The sequence below is a fragment of the Lactuca sativa genome, chromosome 9 (assembly GCF_002870075.4).
Source record: "Lactuca sativa cultivar Salinas chromosome 9, Lsat_Salinas_v11, whole genome shotgun sequence".
Classification (NCBI taxonomy): domain Eukaryota; kingdom Viridiplantae; phylum Streptophyta; class Magnoliopsida; order Asterales; family Asteraceae; genus Lactuca; species Lactuca sativa.
In genome coordinates, this window is record NC_056631.2 from 18,852,010 (window position 1) to 18,876,907 (window position 24,898).

Consider the following 24,898-nt stretch of genomic DNA (forward strand, 5'->3'; position numbering starts at 1 on the left):
AGCCAATGAGCCTAAATGAAAGTTGTAGATCTTGTTTTTACCTACGTGTGGATATTAAGAATGTCGAAAACGGAGATTGTATGCGAAGGTTACGGGGTTTAGAAGTCAACAGGGTGTCATGCGAAATCGGGTGACGTGGCTGAATATGGGCCAAGGCTTTCTCCCAAGGCAAGCCACCAGAAGGTGACATGTGGCATGGACTCGACGAGTAGGTCCTCCTACTCGACGAGTAGAGTTGTTTTCCAGCCTATAAATAGAGGTTTCGGGTTCCCTCATTCTTCACACCATCCCAACTTCACTTTCTCTCTCTGTACTCTCTCTCTCTCTCTCTCTCTCTTTCTCTCTCTCTTTGGCCTCCCTTAAGCCCCCTAAAGTCTAGGTAAACCCCCTAGCACCCGAAGGAATCCCCGAGGCTTTGTCTAAGGAAAATTATGTTAAGAGTAACAAAGTGTTGTTCGAGTGTCGAGTCACCACCTTCTCAGGTGAGTGCATAGTTACTTTCATCTTACACATAGATATGAAGTATTTAATATAAAATACGTGTTATGTGTGCATATTGTCTGAATACTTGTTGTCTATGCCGATGAAATATTTTTATACATGTTTTAAATGATTTAAACTGTATATGTATTTTATATCCACAAAAATGTTGGGGTAAAACATGGGTAGATGTAATAGACGATGTGTGATAAAATGATGAGAGGCCTCAATGTTGTTGTTGTTGATTATGTCAACTAGCGGAGTATGGATGATGACCACAGACTCTTCTAGACAGTCTAGTGGAATGCTAGCAGACTCACAACCTGTAGGTGTTTGTAAACGATGTGTTCACCGGTGTACTCCATCCCCCTCATGGTTGCCTTTAGGACATTTATTGCTGAGGAACCCCCTTGGCAGTAGTGTCCATCTCGATGATGATCCTTATTCTAGGTCACTTATGATATGTATTTGGAACGTAATGTGAGGATAACGGGAACGTGTATTCGGCTTATTGTTGGTTGATGAAATTAATAAATTTATTTATTGTGGGTTGAAAACCCTATGTGCTCACCAGGATCCCAAGCCTGACCCACTCAGTTTCATGTATTACAGGTAGTGGCGCTCGAGCATGGATGTGACGTTTTGGATGAGGAATTACGGATATAGGCCCGTAGATATGAAATAATCTAGTAAGGCTTATATTGTATTATTTATGCTTTTGACCCGTATCGAACATGACATCCTGAGTCTTTTTAATGAAATACATTTCTACGGAAATGCTTTGACAAATCTTTATCATATTTTTATTTTGGGAACAAATTCCGCAACATTTTTATGTAAAATGTTACTCTAATTTTCAAACAAGCATAAACAAAATCGGTCTTTTCTGGCGGTGAAAATGGGGATGTTACAAGAATCGCCACCGGTCTCTCTATGTAATTCAGGTTGTCATCAACCTAAATATCCTCCAAGGTCACAATCAATGAATCATCTACTAAGAACTTCCACAACTGGGAAACATGGAAAGTGCAGCGGATCTGACTGAGCTCTATTGATAGATCCAACCGATATGCCACCTTGCTCACCCGGGCTATAACCCTGAAGGGTCAATGTACTTGGGGCCCAGCTTTCCCCGCTTCTAGAACCAGATGACATCTTTCCAAGGTGACACCTTCAGGAGGACCATATCGCCCACTTGGAACTCTATGTTTGAGCGTCATTTGTCGGCGTAGCTCTTCTACTGACTCTGAGCAGTCTGGAGCATGCTCCAGACCTATTGGATCCGATCTGTCGTCTTGAGTACTACCTTAGTACTCCCCATAACTCTCTGACCGACCTCGCCCTAATAGATAAGGGTCCTACACTTCCTCTCGTAAAGCATCTTAAAGGGAGGTCGGTCTATGCTGGCGTGGTAACTGTTGTTATATGAAAATTCAGCTAACGGAAGATACATATCCTAACTGCCACCGAAATCCAAAACACATGCGCGTGGCATGTACTCGAGAGTCTGTATCATCCTCTCGCTTTGTCCATCTATCTGAGGCTGGAAAGCGGTGTTGAAGTGGAGACGAGTACCCATCTCCTCGTGGAACCGCTTCCAAAATCTGGAAGTGAAACGGACATCTCGGTCTGACACCACCGTAATAGGCACTTCATGTCGTGCCACTACCTCATGCGCGTATATCTCAGGCAGCACCTTCCTCAGGTGTTCCTCATGCTGCTACTGAGTCTTGGAGTAAACCAAGATGTCATCTATGAAGACTATTACAGACCGATCCAACATCGGTATGCACAAGTGGTTCATGAGGTCCATAAACGCGTCTGGAGCATTGGTGAGCCCAAACAGCATCACCACAAAATCATAATGACCATAGCGAGTCCTGAAAGCTGTCTTCAACACATCCTCATCCCTGACTCGCATCTGGTGATAACCCGACCGTAGATCAATCTTTGAGAACCAAGTTGTGCCCTGTAGCTGGTATAACAAATCATCAATCCTCGGAAGGGGATAACGGTTCTTCACAGTTACCTTATTCAGCTCCCGGTAGTCTATACACATGTGATGTGACCCATCCTTTTTGTTTACAAACAGGATCGGGGCTCCCCTATGGCGAACTGCTCGGTTTGATAAATCCCTTGTCAAGCAACTCTTGCATCTGCGTAGACAACTCTTGCATCTCAGGAGGAGCCAACCGATATGGTGTCTTGGCTATCGGAGCCGCACCAGGGACTAATTCAATCCTAAAGTCAACCTGTCTCTCCGGAGGTATCCCAGATAAATCCTCCAAGAATATGTTCGGGCACTCTTGCACTACCGGTACATCATCCATTGTTGCTTTACTGGGTTACAAACTGCATCTTTGATACATTGGTCGCTTCCCCAGTCTAACATTTGTTGTTGATGTCAAAAAAGGGAGAAAATTGTCAACTACTAAATGTTGATTTGAAGAAAAGCAAAATCTAAAGGGGAGCCAAACTTATCATAAACTCATCATCTATTTATCCGCCTCCTGCAACTCATAAATGTTATTTCTACTGCTGATAATCAAAGATGGGAAGAGTCATACATGTTCTTAGGGAGAGAAAGTTCTCAGGAGGAGCACGAGCTGAAGAATTGATTTTTGAAGATTAGTTTTGACATTATCAGATAGGGGGAGATTGTAAGGTCACACCTTATGATCTGATGAGTCAAACACTCTATACGCTAATTGTCAGTGCCAGCGTCAAGATCATCATCAGCGTCAACGTGTACTTATAGTTATCTTATGTAACCTTTGTATATTAGGTAATGATACAAATAAGTATAGAATAAATAGTAGATCTGATATCTTTGTTATGAAGACCGGTTCTTAGTATATATTAGATACAATCCCATCAATTAAGGGATATACTTGTATAGATTAGTATATATTCAACATTAGGGTAAACCCTAATGTTGTGAAGTCTTGGTGACCGTCTTTGTGACAACCTGTTTTCGTGGTGAAAACAAATCCTTTCTTGGTGAAAGACAATTTGGTGAATTCCATGTGTTCTTTACTTTTTCTATTATTTAATTGTTTAGTAATTTTGTTCTTGTTTGTTATACTTGAAGTGTACCCAATCATCACAAACCTTCAATATAGATGTTAGATAGTTCTTTTTTTTTGTATTTAGATCAAGTTATAATTTTCTACAAGTTTGGTGAGTTATAAAGGGCTATCGATTCAGATTGCTACTGGATGTTTGGGTCAACACTAAGTGAACTGATTCTTACAACAATGTTAAGCGATAAAACTTGATTACATATGGAAAGAAACCATCAAACGAGATATCACACATCATTTGTGATAAGAGTGTACACTTAAAAAGAGCTCCAAGTGAGCCCATCCATCTACATTCTCCTTACCCACAAAGGTTCTTCATTATATGTACTTTCCAATGTGGGTTGTAACTGACCTTCCCTCCTTACTCACCCAAAGAAGTTGTTATGGGATGTTGTTTACGGTGCCAAAAGCAACCGGATAAAAAAAAGTTATTGGAATAACAACAAGATCAACTCTGACCATGTTGACTAACCTTGACCAAGTTATGTGGCTCCGTCCCTTCTTTTATTTTTAACTTAGTTCATCCCGAGTTCATTTTAATATTGTCTTACTTGAGGACAAGTAAGGTTAAGCTTGGGGTGATTTGATAGGTTCATTTTATTTACTTATTTTTATAATTTATTTTAGCATATTTCATCTCATTTCTAGTTAATCACTGTTGGCTACAGTACGAAACAGTATAACCTCAACCCAACACAATATGCCGATAGATAACAAACATATACAAATAATCATACAGACAAAATCATAGGTAATCCTACTGATCTACCAGTCTAGCATATCGGCAACTAGCATATAATCATGCAGATCTATTCCATACTAATGGATCTTCAAATTAACCAACAACGATTAGTTTGAAAGTTTGTTTTCATTTCATTTAGACTACAAAAATATTTTTTCCATATTGGTAATGGAAGCATTTGATTACCTTTTGGATTTGGTAACTCTTAAAACCTAGTGCTATTTTTTAGTGAGATATATATATATATATATATATATATATATATATATATATATATATATATATATATATATATATATATATATATATATATATATATATATAGAAAGAGAGAGAGAGAGAGAGAGAGAGAGAGTTAGGTTCAAATGTTTTCAACAAATATTGTGTGCCTAAATGCACCAATGAGAATTCAAGAAATAATAAATAATTAAATAAATCAATAAAGAGTATTTTGGACCTTTTGTACTTTTAATTAAGGAAATCATTTAATTGAAATCCTACAATTATGGAAATAAAGTAAATATATTTGACCTAATCCTTCACCTTCGTTTCCTGCCTGGAACATCACCACTACAGAGAAGAAATTCAGCGACTTCCCACCGCCGATTGCAGCCCTTCCTTGCGATCGATTAAGAGTCATCGACCATTTTCTGAATGTTTGTTTGTTTCTTTCTTCTCCAATCAACTGAGGATCGAAGTCTTTGCCTCCCTGCGTGATTGTTGTCGGATAGAAGGAGCAGCCATCGCTGCCACTTGACGGCAACACTGCTGCCTCCGTTCCATTCCTTTCCACGATTGGTGGCTGACGGAGACGGAGATAGTTCAAGGAAAGCCTGCTGGAGATTAGATCTCCCTTCCTTGCGATCAGTTCAACCACCGGTGAACCCATTGGAGATGCATTCAGGGGCTTTTTCATGGAAGTTGTTCTAACACTATATGTAAGTGTTTGATTTTTCCTAATTTTATTTACCCATTTGATACTATATTCTTGCTTTTTTGAGATCCATCATATAAAGATGGTGAAGCCTTCAGTCAATGATTCACTTGCTCAACCTGAATTTTACCAGTACATCAAAAAATCAGATGGTGAAGTCATCCGACTTCAGGCACATAGAATTTTAGAATAGTTTCAGATAACTTATAAACAATTATTTTATCATGTTTGTATTCTATCTTGTAGAATTTGATATTTGAAAAAAGACATTGGTGAAAAATTTATTTCTTATCTTCCTCATGAATATCAAGCACCAAAGGAATAATCTTCAATTAGTAGCAGTAGCAAAATCGTCTTAGTATCTAATATGATGAGGGTAATTCTGCCAGAATGGAATCACGAATTCCAATTTTGTTAGAATGAAATCTAATATGTTGGTTTGATAAAATGTTCACTTCAAATTATTCTACTTATTCTAATGTATGTTGTATAAAACCATGCTCATGTTTATCTCCTTTTTGCAGCTCCTTGAATAAAATCATTCTCATGCAATACAATTCTGACAGAATGTCAATTGCACAAAATGTCAATCTCATAGAATGCTAGCATATTTTGAAGTGGCTTAGAGGTCAAACATACACAAAATGTCAATCTCACAACAAGTATATTTGTTTAACTGGTAATGAATTTGTGATACTTTATGGTTGACTTTATAGTCTTTACTACATTCAGAATTTATAGTTTTTATTTTTCTACTATATTCTGTCAAACTTTATAGTCTTTAATACATTCTGTCAGAATTTATAGTTTTTATTCTATTAGAATGCATTGAATTGTTTAATTTTTGAAACTTGATTATGTCTTCTTTGTGGATTTAGGTTTTGAAAAGGCTAACATTGATGTGGAGAAGGAAGAAAACATATAGAACGAGAGTGTATTATACCAGAATGTGTTATGCTACAATGTATAAAGTGTTGCTTAAAAATCATTTCTTTCAGAATGTTGTTATTATTCAATGAATCACATATATACAATGTAACTATTTGTTATATTATTAGTTCAAGAATTGATTTTTTGTATTCTTTCAGAATATATTTACTAGTTTATGGTTGGCATTCTATCATTCTGACAGAATAAAATCGAAAAATATATTTACTAGTTTATGGTTGACATTCTATCATTCTGACAGAATAAACCGGATTTTTAAATTTGAATTAATTTAAAATATTCATATTTTTAAAAAAGAAAGGAATTAACTATCCCTAAAAATCTGAAAATTTCCTTTTTTTAATATAGGGTAATTGACTAAAATGCCCTTATGCTGAAATTTGTGTGATTATATGGTACATGTTATCCTATTCTAATATCATAGACCCTCAAATCATGACTTTTGATTATATTTCATCCAATGGTCCAGATTTGTGCATTCTGACACACAATAGTTAGTAAAAACAAAATAATCTAACCCTATATATATATATATATATTGAAAATTTCAAATTTTTTGAAAAAAAAACTGCAATTTTTAACAAAACCTACATGTTTTATAAAAAATTGCACTTTTATGAAAAAAAAAAAAAAAAAAAAACATTTTTACCATTAACTTCATACCTGAAAAGCCGAAACCCCAAAAAAATCACAATGTGAGTGGATTAAAGAGGTCGTTGTCACGTCGATCAAAATAAATAAAAATAAGTTTTCGTTTTCGGCCCGATCCAGTTAAGAACAATTATTCCGGGTTAGGTCCAGTCCAAACCCAAAAACCGATTTTTGTTAAAAATTTAAACCGAAAACCGGTCTAGTTAAAGGTATTCCCGATTCGGTATAGGTTCGATCCCGAATTTTGTTTTCATGTCCGGTCCGGTTCAACAGGTCATATGCTTATCCCTAATGGAAAGTGTATGGGATATGAAGAGTTGTAACATTCCAAAAATATCAACAAATTTAAACTTTTCAAAACAACTCATTTATTAACAAAAGTGTTTACAAAAACATTGTCTCCAAAACATGATTTAAAATTAGAGTCTCCCAAGATCCAATCCGTTGTAAAACCAAGGATGTGTACGGTCATGCTTTCGCCTTGCCACGAATCATCTGAAGAACCTAAAATAATAAACAAAACTGTAACCACAAAGCTTAATGATTCCCCCCAAAGTACCAACACGATAAACAAATAGTACATAAACCACAACAACATGTACTGGGTCCACAACTAAAAGACCAGATTACCCCTGAGCCCACAGTATGAGTCTGGCTTGGCTACCGTGCCCACAACTCATATCTAGCCTGCTCTTGAGCCCACAACATAAGTCTGGCTTCCGCCCGGGGCCCACAGCTTATGTATGATTTGCTCCCAACCCAGTCAATCATCGGACTGAAATACTAATGTTTAGCCCTCAGTATGAGTCTAGCATACCAACCGGTCCTCAGATCGTATTTGGAATGCTACTCAGCCCTAAGTATGAGTTTGGCAGGCCAACCCGACCCTCGACTTATATCTGGATTGCTCCAATACCCTTAAGTCCTCAGTACGAGTCTGGCATACCACCGGGTCCTCAACTCATATTCAAAATGCACCTGAGCCCTCGGTATGAGTCCGACATGCCCTACCCAACCCTCAACTCATATCTGGAATGATCCATGGTTTGTTGGCTACAGCACGAATCAGTATAACCTCAACCCAACACACTATGCCGATAGATAAAAAACATATACAAATAATCATACAGACAAAATCATAGGTAATCCTACTGATATGCCAATCTAACATATCGGCAACTAGCATATAATCAAGCAGATTAGGAATGGCAATGGGGCGGGTTCGGGGCGGGGCATGGTGTCCCAAACCCGAACCCGATTTTTACATATGTACCTGAACCCGACCCGATACCCGACGAGTTTCTTATCGGGGCGCCCCGTCGGGGCTGAAACCTTCCCCGAACCCGACCCTAAACCCGAAACCCGATAATTACCCGATAACCCGACCCTAAAACCCGAAATATGGCAGAAAAAAAAAAGAAGGAAAAACTACAAATACATAATGATAAATTAAGACGTTGCATAGGCTTAAAATACTAAATAAGTTCTTAAATCATTTAACCAAATAGAAATTACTAATAGTCTAATATTGTAACATCAACCAACCAACCAAAACATCCAAGTACACAACATGAAAAACTAATTCATCACAATAATACATTACCAATTAACATTAAAACAAAGTTACAAACTCAAAATCAAACAAAATCATCCAAACTTGTTGTCCCGCATTCTTTAGTGTTTTCCTACAAAATATTAAACAAACTCAAAATCAAACAAAATCATGGAAACGATATAAAATTAATATTTTTAGAAGTGTCGTTTTACCTCTTCCACATCATAATCAAATTCAACAGAACGACAATATGCCTCGGTCTCTTCAGAACAAGTTGCTGCATAAAATTAATATTATTAATATGCAAAAAAAAAAATCACAATTTCATATAATTAATATAAAATAGTATACTACCTCGAATTTCATTCAACAACCAACTTTGAGCACACATTAAAGCCTCCAATGTGTTTGGATGAAGTCGACTACGATGAGGACTTACTAATCTTCCACTAGTGCTGAAAGCTGATTTCGAGGCAACAGTGGAAACAGGAATAGCTAATATATCTTTAGCTATCCTTTGTAGTGTCGGGTACTTAATCCCATTTGTTTTCCACCATGCCAACAAATCAAGTTCCATATCTTTAGGCAACAATTTCTCCTTCAAGTAGTTATCCAACTCACTCATACCTCCTGATTCATCATTATCTCTAGTAATAGAAGCAATATCCGATAAGAGCTTTTTGAATCCAACACGATGACCGGAAGAGATACTAGAACCAAATGAAGATGAACCAGGAACTGAACCACCATAAAAACCTAATGTTTATTATAAAAATGTTAATAATTTAAGATATGATCTATTTATTATACAAAAACTTTCCTATCAAGATTCCAATCACACAAAGTAGCATAAAGTATGTCGGCAAGAACATCAGATGTATGCGGACAAGGCACGTAAATAAACCTGTTTAAGAATATATATAAATATATATGTTAATATTAACATATAAATAATAAGTACGTATAAATTGTAGTTAAATAATTATAATATACCTCATAATTCTGCTTTGCAAGTTCCAGTTTTGATCTACAAAATGTGCTGTCATTGCTATAAATCCTTTTTTTTGATGATTAGATGTCCACATATCAGTAGTAACTGCAATTCTGCTTTTGGTCTTTGCTAACAAACTCATAGTTTTATCCCTTTCGTAATCATAAATTCTTTTGATGTCGTCCTTGATGGTGTTTCGACAAGGAACCTTAAACAAAGGTTGAAGACCTCCCACAAACTTCCTAAATCCATGATGCTCTACAATTGAAAGCGGATACTCATGCACAATAATCATTTCAGCCAAATCCTTCCTAGAAGTATCAGCATTAAATGTATAATTTGAAACATGCGTTGTAGTACCATCTAATTTCTTTTTTTCTTGCACCAAGATAGATTGACGAATATCTGGATAAGGTTTGTGTAAACAACGCTGATAATGTGCAAGTAAATGTTTTGTGCCATTCTTGCTATCTGCACCCAAGACTTTAGAGCAATGTTTACATCTTGCTTTAACTTCATCATTCAATTTAAACTTTATAAAATGTTGCCATGCCGGTGAACGTGTTGCCCTTTTCGAACCAACAACTTCATCTCCATCTTCATCAAAAACTGTATCATTAATATTTGTTCCATCTTGTTGATCCACAGAATCAGTATTTTGTTGATTAGAACCCGAACCTCCCACATCTTGACTACTTGCAGTTGGAGCATGATTTTGACTAGTTGAATTCATATTTCCTGAAAAATATCAGTTTACCTATCAGGACATTATTCTTAACCACACAAATGCAAAAAACAGTTTTGTATTGATTTTAAATAGGTGCTAATTGCTTAAACAATACATTGAAGACAAGATCAAATATATTCTTAACTAAACATATAAATATAAATTATTTTAGATATAATCAAAATTAATTGTTTCTTCTGTCAAATGATTGTTCAAGAGATTTATTATAAAACAATTCAATTTCCTTAGTTTTTATTATAAAACAAATTACTTTACAGATTCTAAAGGTTCAAAACGTTATTCAGATTTCTAAATAAGAAATTGATTTTAAGAAATTGATACAGGGAATGAAAGATACAGTAGGACACATATTCTAATTTCTAAATAAGAAATTGATTTCAAGAATCCAAATTACCACAGGGAACGAAAAAGATACAGGGTCACAGTGAGCGATTGAAGAGAAAGATACAAGTGGTGATCGATTACATATGATCAATTTCAAGAAAAATGAAGAGAATTAAAGAAAGATGCGATCGAATGATCGATTACCTGTGATTGTATCTTGTGCGTGAGCGTCACTGTGTGGCGTCGATCGAAGACAAAGTCGTTCGATTTGTGGGTTGCGTATCGTCTGTCGTTGCCCGAATGCCCGTTGGTCGCACTATCGTCTATCGCAGGCTCGTAGCTTGCAATTTGATTTCAGTCGATTTGGAATGTCGACTCGGCAATTTGGAATGTCGGCTCTCGGCTGTAACCTAGAAGAGTAGAAGACGAAGAGAAGAGTGAGAAGTGTGATTTGTAAACGAGTTTTGTTAGGGCTGAAGTGTAATATTAATATATATATATATATATATATATATATATATATATATATATATATATATATATATATATATATATATATATATATATATATATATATATATATATATATATATATATTCGGGGCGGGTCGAGGCGGGGCAGACACAACCCACTCCCTGACCCGATGATATGAAGTCACATTACACTAAGAGATAAAGGAAATATAAATCATTAGTGATAATGAATGTAAATTCTGTTTGTGCTTATGTTTATGTATTAACGTTGACATCCCAAATGTTTTAAAATGAATAAAAATACTTTTTCTTCGAAAATTCCCTGATAACGTATTTATCATTTTTCACTGGGAACAAATTCCGCGCATTTTTATTAAAAAGAGGTACTCTGATTTTTATAAAGCATAAACAAAATCGGTCTTTTTTGGCCGTGAAAATGAGGATGTCACACCAAGCCTTATGATAACTGATGATCGGGCCGCAACCCCGAATAATGAAATGATTCGAAACTGGGTGTTACAAGAGTAGAGCTTGTGCCATGTTGTTAGATGCCATTGTGATAACTAGGGATGTTAGCGGAACCAAACGTGAGTGGAAATAGTTGTCCCTGCCCCTGCCCCGCCCCTGAAATTAGTTATTGCCCCCGCCCCCGAATCTCCCATTTATATAGCCCTCGATCCTGCCCCCGAATACCTTCATCACCCCTGATCCCGCTCCCGTTCCCCCGTTTTATAGACTTAAAATTGATTTTTTTTTTATAAAGAAATTATTATATTTTGGGCTAAAAAAACTTTTTTCATAACTTTAAAAGCTTAAAATCTAGTTTTTTAACAACTAAAAAAATTAAAAATCCAACATTACAAAACGATAAATCCAAAAAACTTACAAATATAAAATACGACAAATCCAACATTACAAAAAAGTACATGTCCAAAAATATATGACAAATTCACTATCGTATTGTCGTATGTTGTGAAGTAGCAGAAAGTCAATAAACCTTAAAATCCACCTCTTCTAATAAATGAAATCTAAAAATGACACGTGCCAGTTTTTTAGAATGTATTTTTGACACGTGACATTTTTTTATGATTTTTATTATTTCCATTTTTTGATAACAAATCAAATTCAATTCAAATTTTAAAAATACAAAATCATATCCTAATAACATTATTATGTTTAACAAATTAACTCATAATTACTTACAATCGACAATCTTTTGTTTTTTTTTACATTTACTATTTTTTAATCAATATAAAAATTTTAAATATGCCAACCGTGGTTTTCACGGGTTATAACCTAGTTAGATAATGTATTATTATTCTCTCTCTCTCTCTCTCTCTATATATATATATATATATATATATATATATATATATATATATATATATATATATATACATACATACTTATAAAGCTCGCATTTTTTCTTGAATCTCATGCATTTGAAACCCCCATTCTTTTTTTCCTTTCACCACATCCATTTGAAACTCCCATGACTTTTCAATTTCTTTATAATAATAATTATAATTTGTTAATTAGGTTAAATAAATATCAAATCTAAAGTGTAATCATATATAAACTAAATTTCAATATTAAAATAATATCTTTACTTTTACTTATAAAATTATGTTTTTTTTTAACTTTTAACACATTATACTTAATTTATTAGTTTTAATATATTGTTGGATGTAAACCATTATCATTTTAAATGTATAATTTTTGAACAATTTGTATAAAATACTTAAATTATTAATTAAAATATAACATTATAGGCTCAACTTAAATATAAATTTTATTGAACTTAAACAACCCAAAAACTATTTTTTAAATAGTTAAAAGTGATAAATTGTAGTGTCTTTCTAATAATGATTGTAAGTTGGTTAATAAGGTTAAATAAATATCAAACCTAAAGTGTAATCATAAATAGACTAAATTTCAATTTTAAAATAATATCTTTACTTCTATTTATAAAGTTATGTCTTTAAATTTTAACATATTATACTTAATTTATTAGATTTAAAATGTTATTGCATGTAAACCATTATTAGTTTAAAGCTACAACTTTTGAACAATTTTGACAAAATACTTAATTTGTTAATTTAAATATAACATTACAGTGTCAACTTAAATATAAATTTCAGTTCCACTAAAAAAACAAAATAATATTTTACAAATAGTTAAAAGTGATAAATTATAGTGATAAATGCAAAAACTAAATTGTAATATCAGTTTAGCTAAAATATTTCCTAAATATACTTTTATAATCGTTAAAAATTTTCAAATAAGTAGCTTAAAATAACTTATAATAACAATAGTTAAAAATAACTCTATATAAATGATTATGTTGTTACCTTTAAATTTAAAAAATAATGTTTGATATTTTAAATAATTATAATGATAAAAATTAAAACATTAAGCAAATAAATTTTAAAAAATTAGTTAACAATAACAACAACTATAAATAATATTTAATTTTATTGATGTGTAACTCGCGAGTAGAAGTCATTTAAGCGATTGAGATTATGACGTTATAATAGATGTATATATTACCATATAATTCAAAATAATCAATATATTATATCAAATTAATATACAAATTATTATATCAAATTTAAAAACAATGTTAGTTTTATATTTAAAAAATATAAATTTGTAAAGACTTCAACTATATAGGTGTTTCTGTGCATTACAATGTCAACTCAAATATAAATTTCAGTTCCATTTAAAAAACTAAAGAATATTTTATAAATAGTTAAAAGTGATAAATTGTAGTGATAAAAGCAAAAACTAAATTATAATCTCAATTTAACTAAAATATTTTTTAAATATGATTTAATAATCGTTAAAAGTTTCCAAATAAGTCGTTTAAAATAACTTACAATAACAATAGTTAAAAACAACTCTATATAAATGATTATATTGTTGCCTTTAAAATAAAAAACAATGTTTGATGTTTTAAATAATTATAATGATAGAAATTAAAACATTAAGCAAATAATTTTTTAAAAATTAATTAACAATAAAAACAACTGTAAATAACATCAAAACATATATTATATTTAATTTTATTCATTTATAACTCGCGGGTAGAAGTCATTTAAACGATTGAGATTATGAAGTTACAATAAATGTATATATTATCATATAATTCAAATATAGTCAATATATTATATCAATTTAGTATATACAAATTATTGTATCAAATTTAACAACAAAGTTATTGTTATATTTAAAAAAACATATATTTGTAAAGACATCAACTATATAGGTGTTTCTGCGCAACGTGTGGACATTCGCCTAGTAAGTATATGAACGGAGCCCCCACGGGAGTACGAGACGAAAATACCCACTCCCGTCCCCATTACCGAAAATAAAACCGATAGACTTTTTTAAAAACAACTTATAGCGGTGTGTTACCTGAGATAAGTTAATAACCCTAACTTATCAAAATTCTTTATACTTTATAGCTGTCCAACATCTCTAGAATTTTTTTTTTCATCATTTTGCCAAACATTAAAAATTGTTTATCAACTTATAATGTTTTGACGTTGGATTATATAATTTAGACATTTTTTTAAAAGCGTTTTGACACCACTATAAATTAATAAGTTAAAAAAATTAAAAAATTAAAAGCATTTTTAAATAAGTTTAGCCAAACACCCTTTGAGCCTTTTATAGATACAAAAATACGTCATTTTATAACATTTTTGGTTATTTTCCGGTGGCTATTGCAAAGCCAAATTACATTAAATAACAAAGTAATAGTCAATACTTTTTGAAAAAATATTTTGCAACCAAATTACATTAAATAACAAAACAATAAACAAGATTTAAAAAAAAAAAATCGAAATCGCTATGTATAAATCTATTTCACAACAATGTGATCGTGATAAATGTTTCGGTAAAAAAAATCACAGCGTAAAGTGATTTCAGAATCTTTTCATTACAAAATAAAATGACTATTTTAAAAGAATTTTGAAAAATAAATAGTATTATTTTGTTAAATAGATGCACTTTTTTTGTTCACTAAAATAAATTTAATAATTTTATTATCCGATATCTTGAAATCTCTTACAAAAGAAAACAAAGGGTTTCTTCCATTGATGGGACTCATCTTGACCCTCATTCGGGTGTGTGTTGTTCAAGTGTTGTCGTGCATGCATTTTGTGCATCTCTCATCTCTCATCTCTCTTCTCTTCTCTTCGCATGCACACACGCTTTCTTTCTCTCTCTACATCTATTAAATTCCTATTTTTTTTCTCAATATAGCTTCACTCATCAATCAATCATCAAAATAAACTCCACCTGTACAACATAACCACCGCCGCTACAAGTTATCCATCACTTCCCACCGTCACCGCACCCAAATTCCGGCTAGATTCAGGAGTACACACTCTTGTTTTTTGTACAATCAGTCAGTATTGGGTTGTTGTTTATGTTAGATGTGTGTTTCTACTTTGTTTTTCGATGGGTGTGTGCATGGGTGCATTTCGATGTGTTCAATTTAGTTGATTTCGATCCGAACAATAACAGTTTGGTGGATTAGCAGCTTCGATTGTGTTTTTGGTAAGTTTCAGGATTTGATGCGTTTTATCAATTTCGTGATCGATTTGATCGTTGTAATGAACAATACTGTCGTTCGATTTGTGTTTTCTGTTAGGGTTTTGATTTGGGGTTTTTGCTTTGATATGCATGGTTTAAGATTGAAAGATCTGGAGATTTAGATTAGATAAATTTGGGGGTCAAATGTCGTCGTCGAAGGTTTGCATGAATGGATTGTGTGGGGCGAAGACGACTCCTCAATGGAAGAGAGGTTGGCCCATGAAGGCCGGCGGTTTCGCGACTCTCTGCTACACTTGCGGGTATGTATCTACTTATCTCAATTTTACCCTTTCCTTTTTGGGAATTTTACGTAATCAGCTGCATAGATCGGTATTTGTAGCAAGGGCATTTTGGGATTCTGATTTTGGGATCCCTAATTTAACTCCTGAGGATTTCCCTGTAATAAATACTTCACGATTACGATTATCTCTTGATTTTGGTAATATTTGGGTTCTTGCATTTGTGATAATATCTAAAGTTTGACCTTTACTTATCCTTTTGCAAATTTACAATTGGTACTGCATGGGATACAATTCAATCTAACAGAGATTGCAATTTAAGGATTGCGTCTGTCTATTATCTTCCCCAAAATGTATGTTTGTGTAAATTATGAGAATTGGAAGGATCATATCATATTATCATGTTACTTGTCAGGAACACCCTTTCCAACCATTGATGTGAATAAAGATTGATTTTCTCCTATAATGCAATTGAACCTGTTTGCTCTAGACCTCATGCATTCCATTGATCTTAAAATACTAAGCAAACAATGATTAAATGACATGACATCACAACACACTCACATGTAACATAAACCATTATCTCATAATATTGTGTGATACAATGTCATGTGCATCCCATTTATCATGTATTGTTGGCGGGGTTACAATCTTAGGAGATTGATGGTCATTCAAATCTAACAACCTCATGGCTGTTGAGGTGCTGATTAGTAGGGAGATTGGTTCACAGTTTTTACATCCTCCATTTTTTTTTTCTGTTATGTATCTAACTTAATAAGAATTGAGAAAGCAGGAAAGGGTCGTATATAATAATGGTTTTATTTCGAATACATCATTATTTTGTAGAATTGCCTATGAAAATGTAACATACTGTGAAAGATTCCACCTGAATGAACCCGGTTGGAGGGAATGCAAATTCTGTGAGAAGGTAATCTCAAATCTGATATTCTTGAAATCTCCAAGAAGTTATAATCTTTTCTGCTCACCAAGTCTTTTTTTTTTCTTTATAAAATTATTGCAGCCTGTTCACTGTGGATGTGTTGTTTCAAAATATCTTCACGAATGTCTTGATTTGGGAGGAATATCATGTATAAAATGCATAAGAGCAAGGGGAACACAAGCCCTAAAACCGATACAGGTAACCAGTTATCTATTTCAATCATTTTTCTAATCATTTCCTGATTGATTCCTTTTTCTAATCAATCATATCTGTTAAACGCAGAGCTACCCAACCGACATTCCTAATGGCTTCATTCCATTTTCCGCCACTTGGCATTCATCTGTGATTGGTAATCGAATAAATGGTGGGGCCAGCCTTGAAAAGGGAAAACTGACACAGTTAAGCGAATCCATAGAGAAACATCATCGTCAACCCTCTCCTTCAACTCCATCCCTTACTCATCAAATCAAACAAGATGAAAACCGTCTTTCTTCTAATAAAGAACTCAACACAATCTTTCCAAGTGCATCATCTTTATTTGGTACACCAGATCATCATAATAATAGTGGAAGAACAGATTTAGGTCTGAAAGCATTATACGAAGCAATCCCTCCTCAACCATCTTTAAGTTATTCTCTTGGTAATAATAATAATGCATTGACCACCACTACCAAGCCTTCTAATGCTAATGCGAATGCGAATGTTAGTAGTAGTGATGGAAGAGAAACAGAAAAAGTTGCAGGTTTTAAACAAGGTCAAAGATCACGTGTCACGTTTCCAAAACCATCTAAAACTGGGACTGGGAGTAGTAATAGTCAACGCTCACAGTCAAACAAAGGGGCAGTTTCGGAAAACAGAGTTGCCAGACCACCTGCTGAAGGTAGAGGTCGGAATCAGTTACTCCCGAGGTACTGGCCAAAGATAACTGATCAAGAACTATTGCAAATATCTGGGGAGTATCCTTATTTTGTTATACTCATTGCTCACCTTCAACCATTTGTTCAATATCATATAGGTGAAAGAAAAACAATTTGTTCTTTTTTTTTTCTTAACTGTATCTTCTTCTAGCTTGAATTCCAATTGCACTATTACTCCATTATTTGAGAAGGTTCTGAGTGCCAGTGATGCTGGTAGAATTGGGCGGTTGGTTTTGCCTAAAGCATGTGCTGAAGTAGGTTTTTCTTTTTTCTTTTTTCTATCTTGTTCCATGGTCTAGTTTTATGACTGTGAAATATTTTATATTTGTGCAGGCGTATTTCCCTGCTATTAATCAATCGGAAGGTTTACCAATAAGAATTCAGGACATAAAGGGGAAAGAGTGGACTTTTCAGTTCCGATTTTGGCCCAATAATAACAGCCGCATGTATGTTTTAGAGGGTGTAACTCCTTGCATACAAAATATGCAACTTCAAGCTGGGGACACAGGTATCCTTTTTTTTTTGTTACATGTTTAATGATATATATATTTTTTATGAACTTTTCTTTCTTTCTGCAGTTATATTTAGTCGACTGGATCCAGGAGAAAAACTCGTTATAGGTTGTCGAAAAGCAACGATTTCTGCTGAAATACAGGTATAATTCTTTTCATACATACATTTAGACATTTATGCATGTATTATGTTAATGAGTGAATGTATGAAAAAACAAAAGCAGGAAGGTGAAACGGCAGCTGTGAATGGTGTTGCTGGTGGGACGTCTGGTGGGAATGGAAACGTGGCGACAGTATGTGCTTTCATCTGTTGTTACTCCTGATGAAAGCTTTTTATTTGACCTGTTAATTCCATTTTGGGTGATTTGGCAGAAGAATATGGAGCAAGAAGGCATGGGTAATGGGGATTCAGCACAAGTACAGAGAGGAGCAGTAGTGAATGTGATTCAAGAAAAGAATAAGAAGACGCGTAATATAGGATCAAAAAACAAGAGGTTGCTGATGCATAATGAAGATGCCATGGAACTGAAGGTCACATGGGAAGAAGCACACGAGCTGCTTCGCCCACCTCCTACTTCTAAACCAACCCTTTCCATGATTGAAAATTGTGAATTTGAAGAATATGATGTAATCCCGCCCCCCTCCCCCCAAATAATAATATGAATTATTCTTTCGTTTTCATTTTATACATCTTATCTTTCTGTCTTCATTCAGGAACCACCAGTGTTTGGCAAGAAGACTGTATTCACATCGCATGCATCTGGGTAACACAACACTTCTTTTCACCTGTTATTGCTTGTATATTATTGTACTAAATCATTTAATCATCAAGATACTTCATATTATTCTTGTATGAATTAGTTACCAAGATTTTAATCATTTTTTCTAGGGTTTATGCCATAATTTAACAACCAACCGACTCATTTAGTCAGTTTAATAGGAAGGTAACTAATCACTATAGCTGTACTGAACACCACCATTTAAATCGGGGTTCATCCAAAATCACAGCCATCACTTGCTTCTGTTTGATTTAACATGTGTAGAAGACAAAAATAGATCGATATGTTCATTTACAGTTTTACACTGAAAGTCTGAAAGCTTCATTCAAATAATATATAACAATTTGTTAAATATTACGTAGTAAATATTAAAAATAACTAATAAAACGACTGAGGTGACTAAATAAGAACGTCACATGGACGCCAAATGACTAAAGCGGCTAAATAAGAACATACAAAATAGTTGGTTGCTAAATTATGGCATAAATCCTTTTTTTTTCTAGGGCAAAATAAAGAAAAAGCACTTGTACTTTTACTATTTTATTGATTTAGCTGCTAAAGTGGCTTCATCGTTATATTCTTGTTTACCATATTAAAAAAACAAAAAATCATTTTTCCTGGATATTGGGAAAAATCTTTTAAAACTTATCCTATTGTAGGTCACAAGAACAATGGGGTCAATGTGACAGTTGCTCAAAATGGAGGAAGTTGCCTCCTGATGTTCTTCTTCCTTCAAAATGGACATGCTCTGATAATGTTTGGGATCCAGATAGGTAATCAATCAATTAACATATTACAAATCAAAAAACTATTTAAGCTAATAAATTTATTTTTACCAGGTGTTCCTGTTCAGTTCCGGATGAAATAAACACACGCGATCTGGAACGAATCTTCAAATTAGGGAAAGGTATGAATCCCCAATATTTGATTTTTTTTGGATGTTGAATTTAATTAATAGTTTATATGTAATATAATTAATTTTAGATATGAAGAAGCGGAAACATCCGGAAGGAAGGGCGGTTGAAGAACAAGAGCCATCTGGGCTAGATGCATTAGCTACAGCTGCAGTGTTGGGAGAAAGCGAATTTGGTGAGTCATCAGCAGCGGGGCCCACAACAAGACACCCGCGACACCGGCCGGGGTGCACATGTATCGTTTGTATTCAGCCTCCGAGCGGAAAGGGAAAACACAAACCCAATTGCTTCTGTAATGTCTGTCTCACAGTCAAACGTCGCTTCAAAACATTAATGCTTCGTAAGAAGAAACGCTTGTCCGATAGGGAGGCCGAAGTCGCGCAGAAAGCCTTGGCGGCCTCCCTCAACAACGGAATCGGAATCAGCGAACAGAATGGGAATGGGAATGGGATTGAAGTGGAGGTGGAGGTTGGTGAGAGTAGTAGCAAAGGAGGAGGACAGCGGTTGGATCTGAATTGTGATCCGGATAAAGAAGAAGAAATGACTCCGGTGGCTACTAGTAATAATAATAATAATGCTTCTGCGTTGACTATAGAGTGGGAACGCCTGCTTGAAGTACTTGTACCTTGTTCGCAGCCTCCTCCTAAAGCTACAACTGAAATGGAAGTGTGTCCTCCGGCTCCGGTTGAGATTAAAGTTGAAGGACAACCTTCATCTTTGGCAGCTACGGATGAAACCCCTGTCCCTCTCCCTCTGGTAGATGTGGTTGAGGTTGAGGTTGAGATGGAGGAGAAGCTTGTTGAAGAAGACAGATAGGTGATCTTAAAAGTGGAGGATGTAATTGTATTCTGTTTTCTCATATAAAGTAAAAGTAAGTTTGTGATTTTGACTTGGTGAGGTGAGGGTACTGGTTTTGACTTGTGAGTCTTCTTCAAACATGTTTTTTTTTTCTTTGTGGCGAGATGAGGCGAATATGTGATTATAATATAAATTACGGTTTGGTTTAGTCTCCTCTTCCGATTCACTCAAAATTCATTTGCATAGTCATGGGCTACAAGGGCTCAATTCTCAAAATATGCATCAACACTCAAAGCTCAAGACTCTACCCAATGTCATAAAATTCAGACATTCTTTATTTGGAAATACATTACTTGCTATACAACTATTTAAATTATTTGAAATGATACAGAATGTCAGAAAACCCGGCAAGACAAAAGCCGAAAGGGATAAAACAGAAATACATTCTGTTTTGTGGTTTAATTTTGCCTCGTTAAATGATATATATTTTTTTCTTCATTTTTATAACCGTTGTATAATGCATATTTACTCGATGGTGATTAGCCTATGCTGATTTGGCATGCATTCATTGAGTTGGACATCCACTCACCATCCTCTAACCCTGCCAACTCAAATAGGCCATTTACGCAAAATATTGTTTAAAATATGGGTTCCATTCTCCTATTTGGACATGGTGGACAAAGGATAATAGCCCTATATAGGATTTCCCCAAACTCTGGTAACTGAATTTCATCTTGATCTAATGTTTCCTCGTCTATTTTTTTTTTTTTTTTTTTACATTGTGGAAAATCTAAAGAAAAAATGTTATTTTTGGTAATGGGTTGATCATGAACCAACAAAGAAGAAGAGGAAAGATAACATGGAAGCATATTATTTTGAACTCAAGCTTACACTCATGGAAAAAGAAGAAGAAGAAGAAATATGAAATGGAAGCAGATCATTTTGAACTCTAGCTTGCAATATTAGAAAAAGAGATGAACATGTACAAGATCATGAAGCTTTGAATGCTAGAAAAGAATTGGACCAAATGAATAGGAAGATGCTCAATTTAAAAACGTGCGGTAGTTGTGTTGGTTATTTTGTTTCTAGTTAATTACTTTCATTGACCTTTGTAATAGTTTAATGTTTTTGAAATGATGTATAATGTTCTCTTTAGTTTTGATGAACAAGCTCAAATCATATATAAATGCATACCTAACAGTGATATTAAATAACGAAAATCAAAATCCCACAAAATATATAATACGATCACATTCACATCCTACTTGTATTCCAACCATTTGTAAAAACGACAACCTATCGATAAATACTATGTTTGAGCAATTTTAAACAATAAAAATAAAGGATAAAATAAATAAAGAATGCACGGGTGGGTTTGTCCACTGATCTGGTAAAACTGATCTATCTTACAACAAAATTAAATGTTGGCCGTGTTCATTGTTGAAATTGAATTACTTAAAAACCAAAAATTAAATCTAAAAAGGTTATCGATTTTTCCAAGACAACTCCAATGGTCAAAACATATTATTAAAATTGTCCGGCCATTATTCTTTATTGCTAAAATTAATTTTAAAATTTTGACTGTCTTCTTCGAATCGATCAAACACAAGCTGTTCTGTTCTAACAGTTACAAACCTGCCGACTCCTTATGTCACAAGTCTCACACACACACACACACACACATCTCTGCTCAATAAACAACATGTTTATACGATCGACCGGCCAAAGGTTTGGCTTTTAACGGCCGATCGTCGGATCTTCATTACATATATGAAATCTCCTCCCCTGCAATTCTTACTAATCTCTCACTAGATCTTTCTCTCTCTCTCTCTCTCTAGAACCAGAACATCAGTTAACATTTATAACAATATAATGAGTGATCGAGCAACGTTGGCCAAGGCTAGAAGAGAGCTCGAAGAATTGTATCTTGGTGTCCCTGATGATTCTGTAAACCTAACTTTTCAAGATTTTGCACAAGTGTCACAGAATCATGTATCCACGGCAGCCGGCGGCAAAAAGAAACATACCCCACCTCCACCGCCACCCACCAAAAAAATGGATTCAATATCTGAATTATCCACCCCAAAACATGATCACTTTCCGCCACAACATCTGGCCAAACTTCCCAGTCTTGATTTCAGTAGAGCCTTAGAAGCGTCCTCCACCGCTCCGCCACATCTCCATTCGCCGGCGCTTGCGGTGCCGCCGGGGAGAAATTACAGGCACCACCACCGAGTGGAGGAGGTAGTGCAACATGGGTATAGCCATGGTGATCATCATGATAATTATGCTGCTGGATCACACGGGCATCATGCGATGAAGAGTCATGGCCATGGACATGGACAACATGGGCATGTTATGGAGAAAAGCATGGCGTATGATGACATGAGCATGATGAGTGGGATGAGCATGACATCCATGTATCAAGAAAAGAGCGCACGACGTCGTCCTGGAATCCCTCACTCCAATATTTGCACTGTCTGCAGTGTCTATATCTATATGTTTCGTAACCGTTGCCTTGTAAGCCAATTCTCTCTATCTCTTTCTTTAGCGACGGGTTTAAATTTGTCGTCACAAAAATTTAAATCTAGAGTGCCAATTTCGACCAACATAATGTTAAAACAGTTAATATGGTTGTGTTTGGTTTCTAATGGATATATACAACTAATCCAAATAAAAGTTTATAATAGAAAGAAAACAGATCAAACAACTTTAAATTGGTACGAATTGTACTTAATTGTTCATAACATGATAGATAGCTTTATCCAACAAACTTAAAAGTGAACATTCATTAAACTTTTATTCTATAAGTTCATAAAAAAAAAAATAAGTGACTATGGATTATCTTACATAGAAATTGATTTGGTGATATAAACCCTTATTCGTTTTTTCAAATAGAGTTTTTTATTTGATTAAACATAGATAGATTACTAATTAACATTGAAACTATGTGATAAAAATTGATTGAAAATACGTTTATTTTCCGAACAATTTGTTAATATATTTCATAATAACTAGAAGAAAATCAACTTATTTATGTGAAGCAGAACCATTTAAAATTAAAATTCATTGATAACGAGTCAATTGGGAGAATTATAAGGAAAAAGAGGCTAAAAGATAAGTGCAAGCTATATTATGGTGTTTACAACGTCCTAATATTACTTTATTCAAACACATAAATCAGTAAATTAATATTAATATTACTATTATGAAATTATAAATAAAATAAAATAATATTTGTTGGTCGACCTGAAGCAAGCCGTTTTTAGTTTTTACATGCCTTGAAAAATTATCCGTTTTGATTCAAGCATATTCTTGTTTCTTCAACCCATTAAGCAGTTATTACCAAAATTTTAGTATCCTCAAACCAATCATAAAAGTTCATATGTTTTGACATGTTTATTTTGCAGGTTTGTGGAAGAGTATATTGTAAACAATGTTTGAATATCGGAATGGGAGAGATGACTGAAGGAAGAAAGTGTGTTGATTGTGTTGGAAGAAAATTCAGTCAACGGTAAGTATAAGCCAAAAATTGGAAAGTCAAATGGTTTAAACAAAAACAAAAACTAGATTATTGAAAAAAATACAGTGATTTAAATGAGAAAATCAAAAATATTGTTATGTTGTATTTATCGTATAAGATTATATTATATATGTGAGATTAAATTACTGGGTTTAACTATAATAATGGCTTTTTAATATAACGTAGGTATATACATAGGGCAGGGAATGTCGGGTGCTGGTCAAGCTGTTTCAATGGGTACCCAAATACTGTGAAAATACAAGAGCTTAAATGGGCCGAAAGAGGGCCTAGAAGATCTGGACAAAATATGTATAACAAGAGTGCAATGATGTCCACTCAAAAAAGCCCATTGGGGACCCCAAGAACTCCAAATCGGGCTCATTTTACAAGCGGCCCACCTTCTTTTGTTACTACTCCTGAGTATTCTCCTTATGGCACCCCTTCACGTCATCACCTTCCTTTCTAAAAAGATATAAAATTACTCATAAATTTGGAATATTTTTTTGTTTTTTGATTTGGGTTGATCGTGTAAGATAACAACTTATTTTCATATTTTTACAGTTTATGAAAACTTATTCTTTTATCAATTGTAGCAGTGTATTTTGTAATTTGACCGTTTTATCATTATGTAAACTTCGAATAATTATGTGATAATATAACGTGAGTCTTGTGTTGTTTTCATAATACCATTAATTATTCATTCCATATCTCTTGTGAAACAAAAGAAAATATATATAATGCCAAA

General features: G+C 34.0%; 2 protein-coding genes across 3 annotated transcripts; both read left to right on the top strand.

Moving 5' to 3' along the window:
• The first annotated feature begins 15,040 nt into the window (after window positions 1-15,040).
• LOC111876525 (B3 domain-containing transcription repressor VAL1) lies at window positions 15,041-20,838 on the top strand. Of its 2 annotated transcripts, none has more exons than XM_023873070.3 (14): window positions 15,041-15,495; window positions 15,590-15,791; window positions 16,617-16,698; window positions 16,792-16,908; window positions 16,993-17,666; window positions 17,779-17,881; window positions 17,961-18,135; window positions 18,206-18,282; window positions 18,364-18,432; window positions 18,515-18,766; window positions 18,854-18,903; window positions 19,578-19,691; window positions 19,758-19,825; window positions 19,903-20,838. In XM_023873070.3, the coding sequence occupies exons 2-14, from the start codon at window positions 15,676-15,678 to the stop codon at window positions 20,646-20,648; spliced, it is 2,643 nt and encodes an 880-aa protein (XP_023728838.1). In that variant the 5' UTR covers window positions 15,041-15,495; window positions 15,590-15,675; the 3' UTR covers window positions 20,649-20,838. The 2 variants fall into 2 exon arrangements, with proteins under 2 accessions (XP_023728838.1, XP_023728836.1); XM_023873068.3 differs by having other exon boundaries at window positions 15,042-15,495; window positions 18,512-18,766.
• Window positions 20,839-22,227: 1,389 nt separating this feature from the next.
• On the top strand, window positions 22,228-24,733 carry LOC111876561 (uncharacterized). The gene is made up of 3 exons (XM_052767393.1): window positions 22,228-23,150; window positions 24,041-24,144; window positions 24,340-24,733. The coding sequence occupies exons 1-3, from the start codon at window positions 22,503-22,505 to the stop codon at window positions 24,617-24,619; spliced, it is 1,032 nt and encodes a 343-aa protein (XP_052623353.1). The 5' UTR covers window positions 22,228-22,502; the 3' UTR covers window positions 24,620-24,733.
• Window positions 24,734-24,898: the final 165 nt, after the last annotated feature.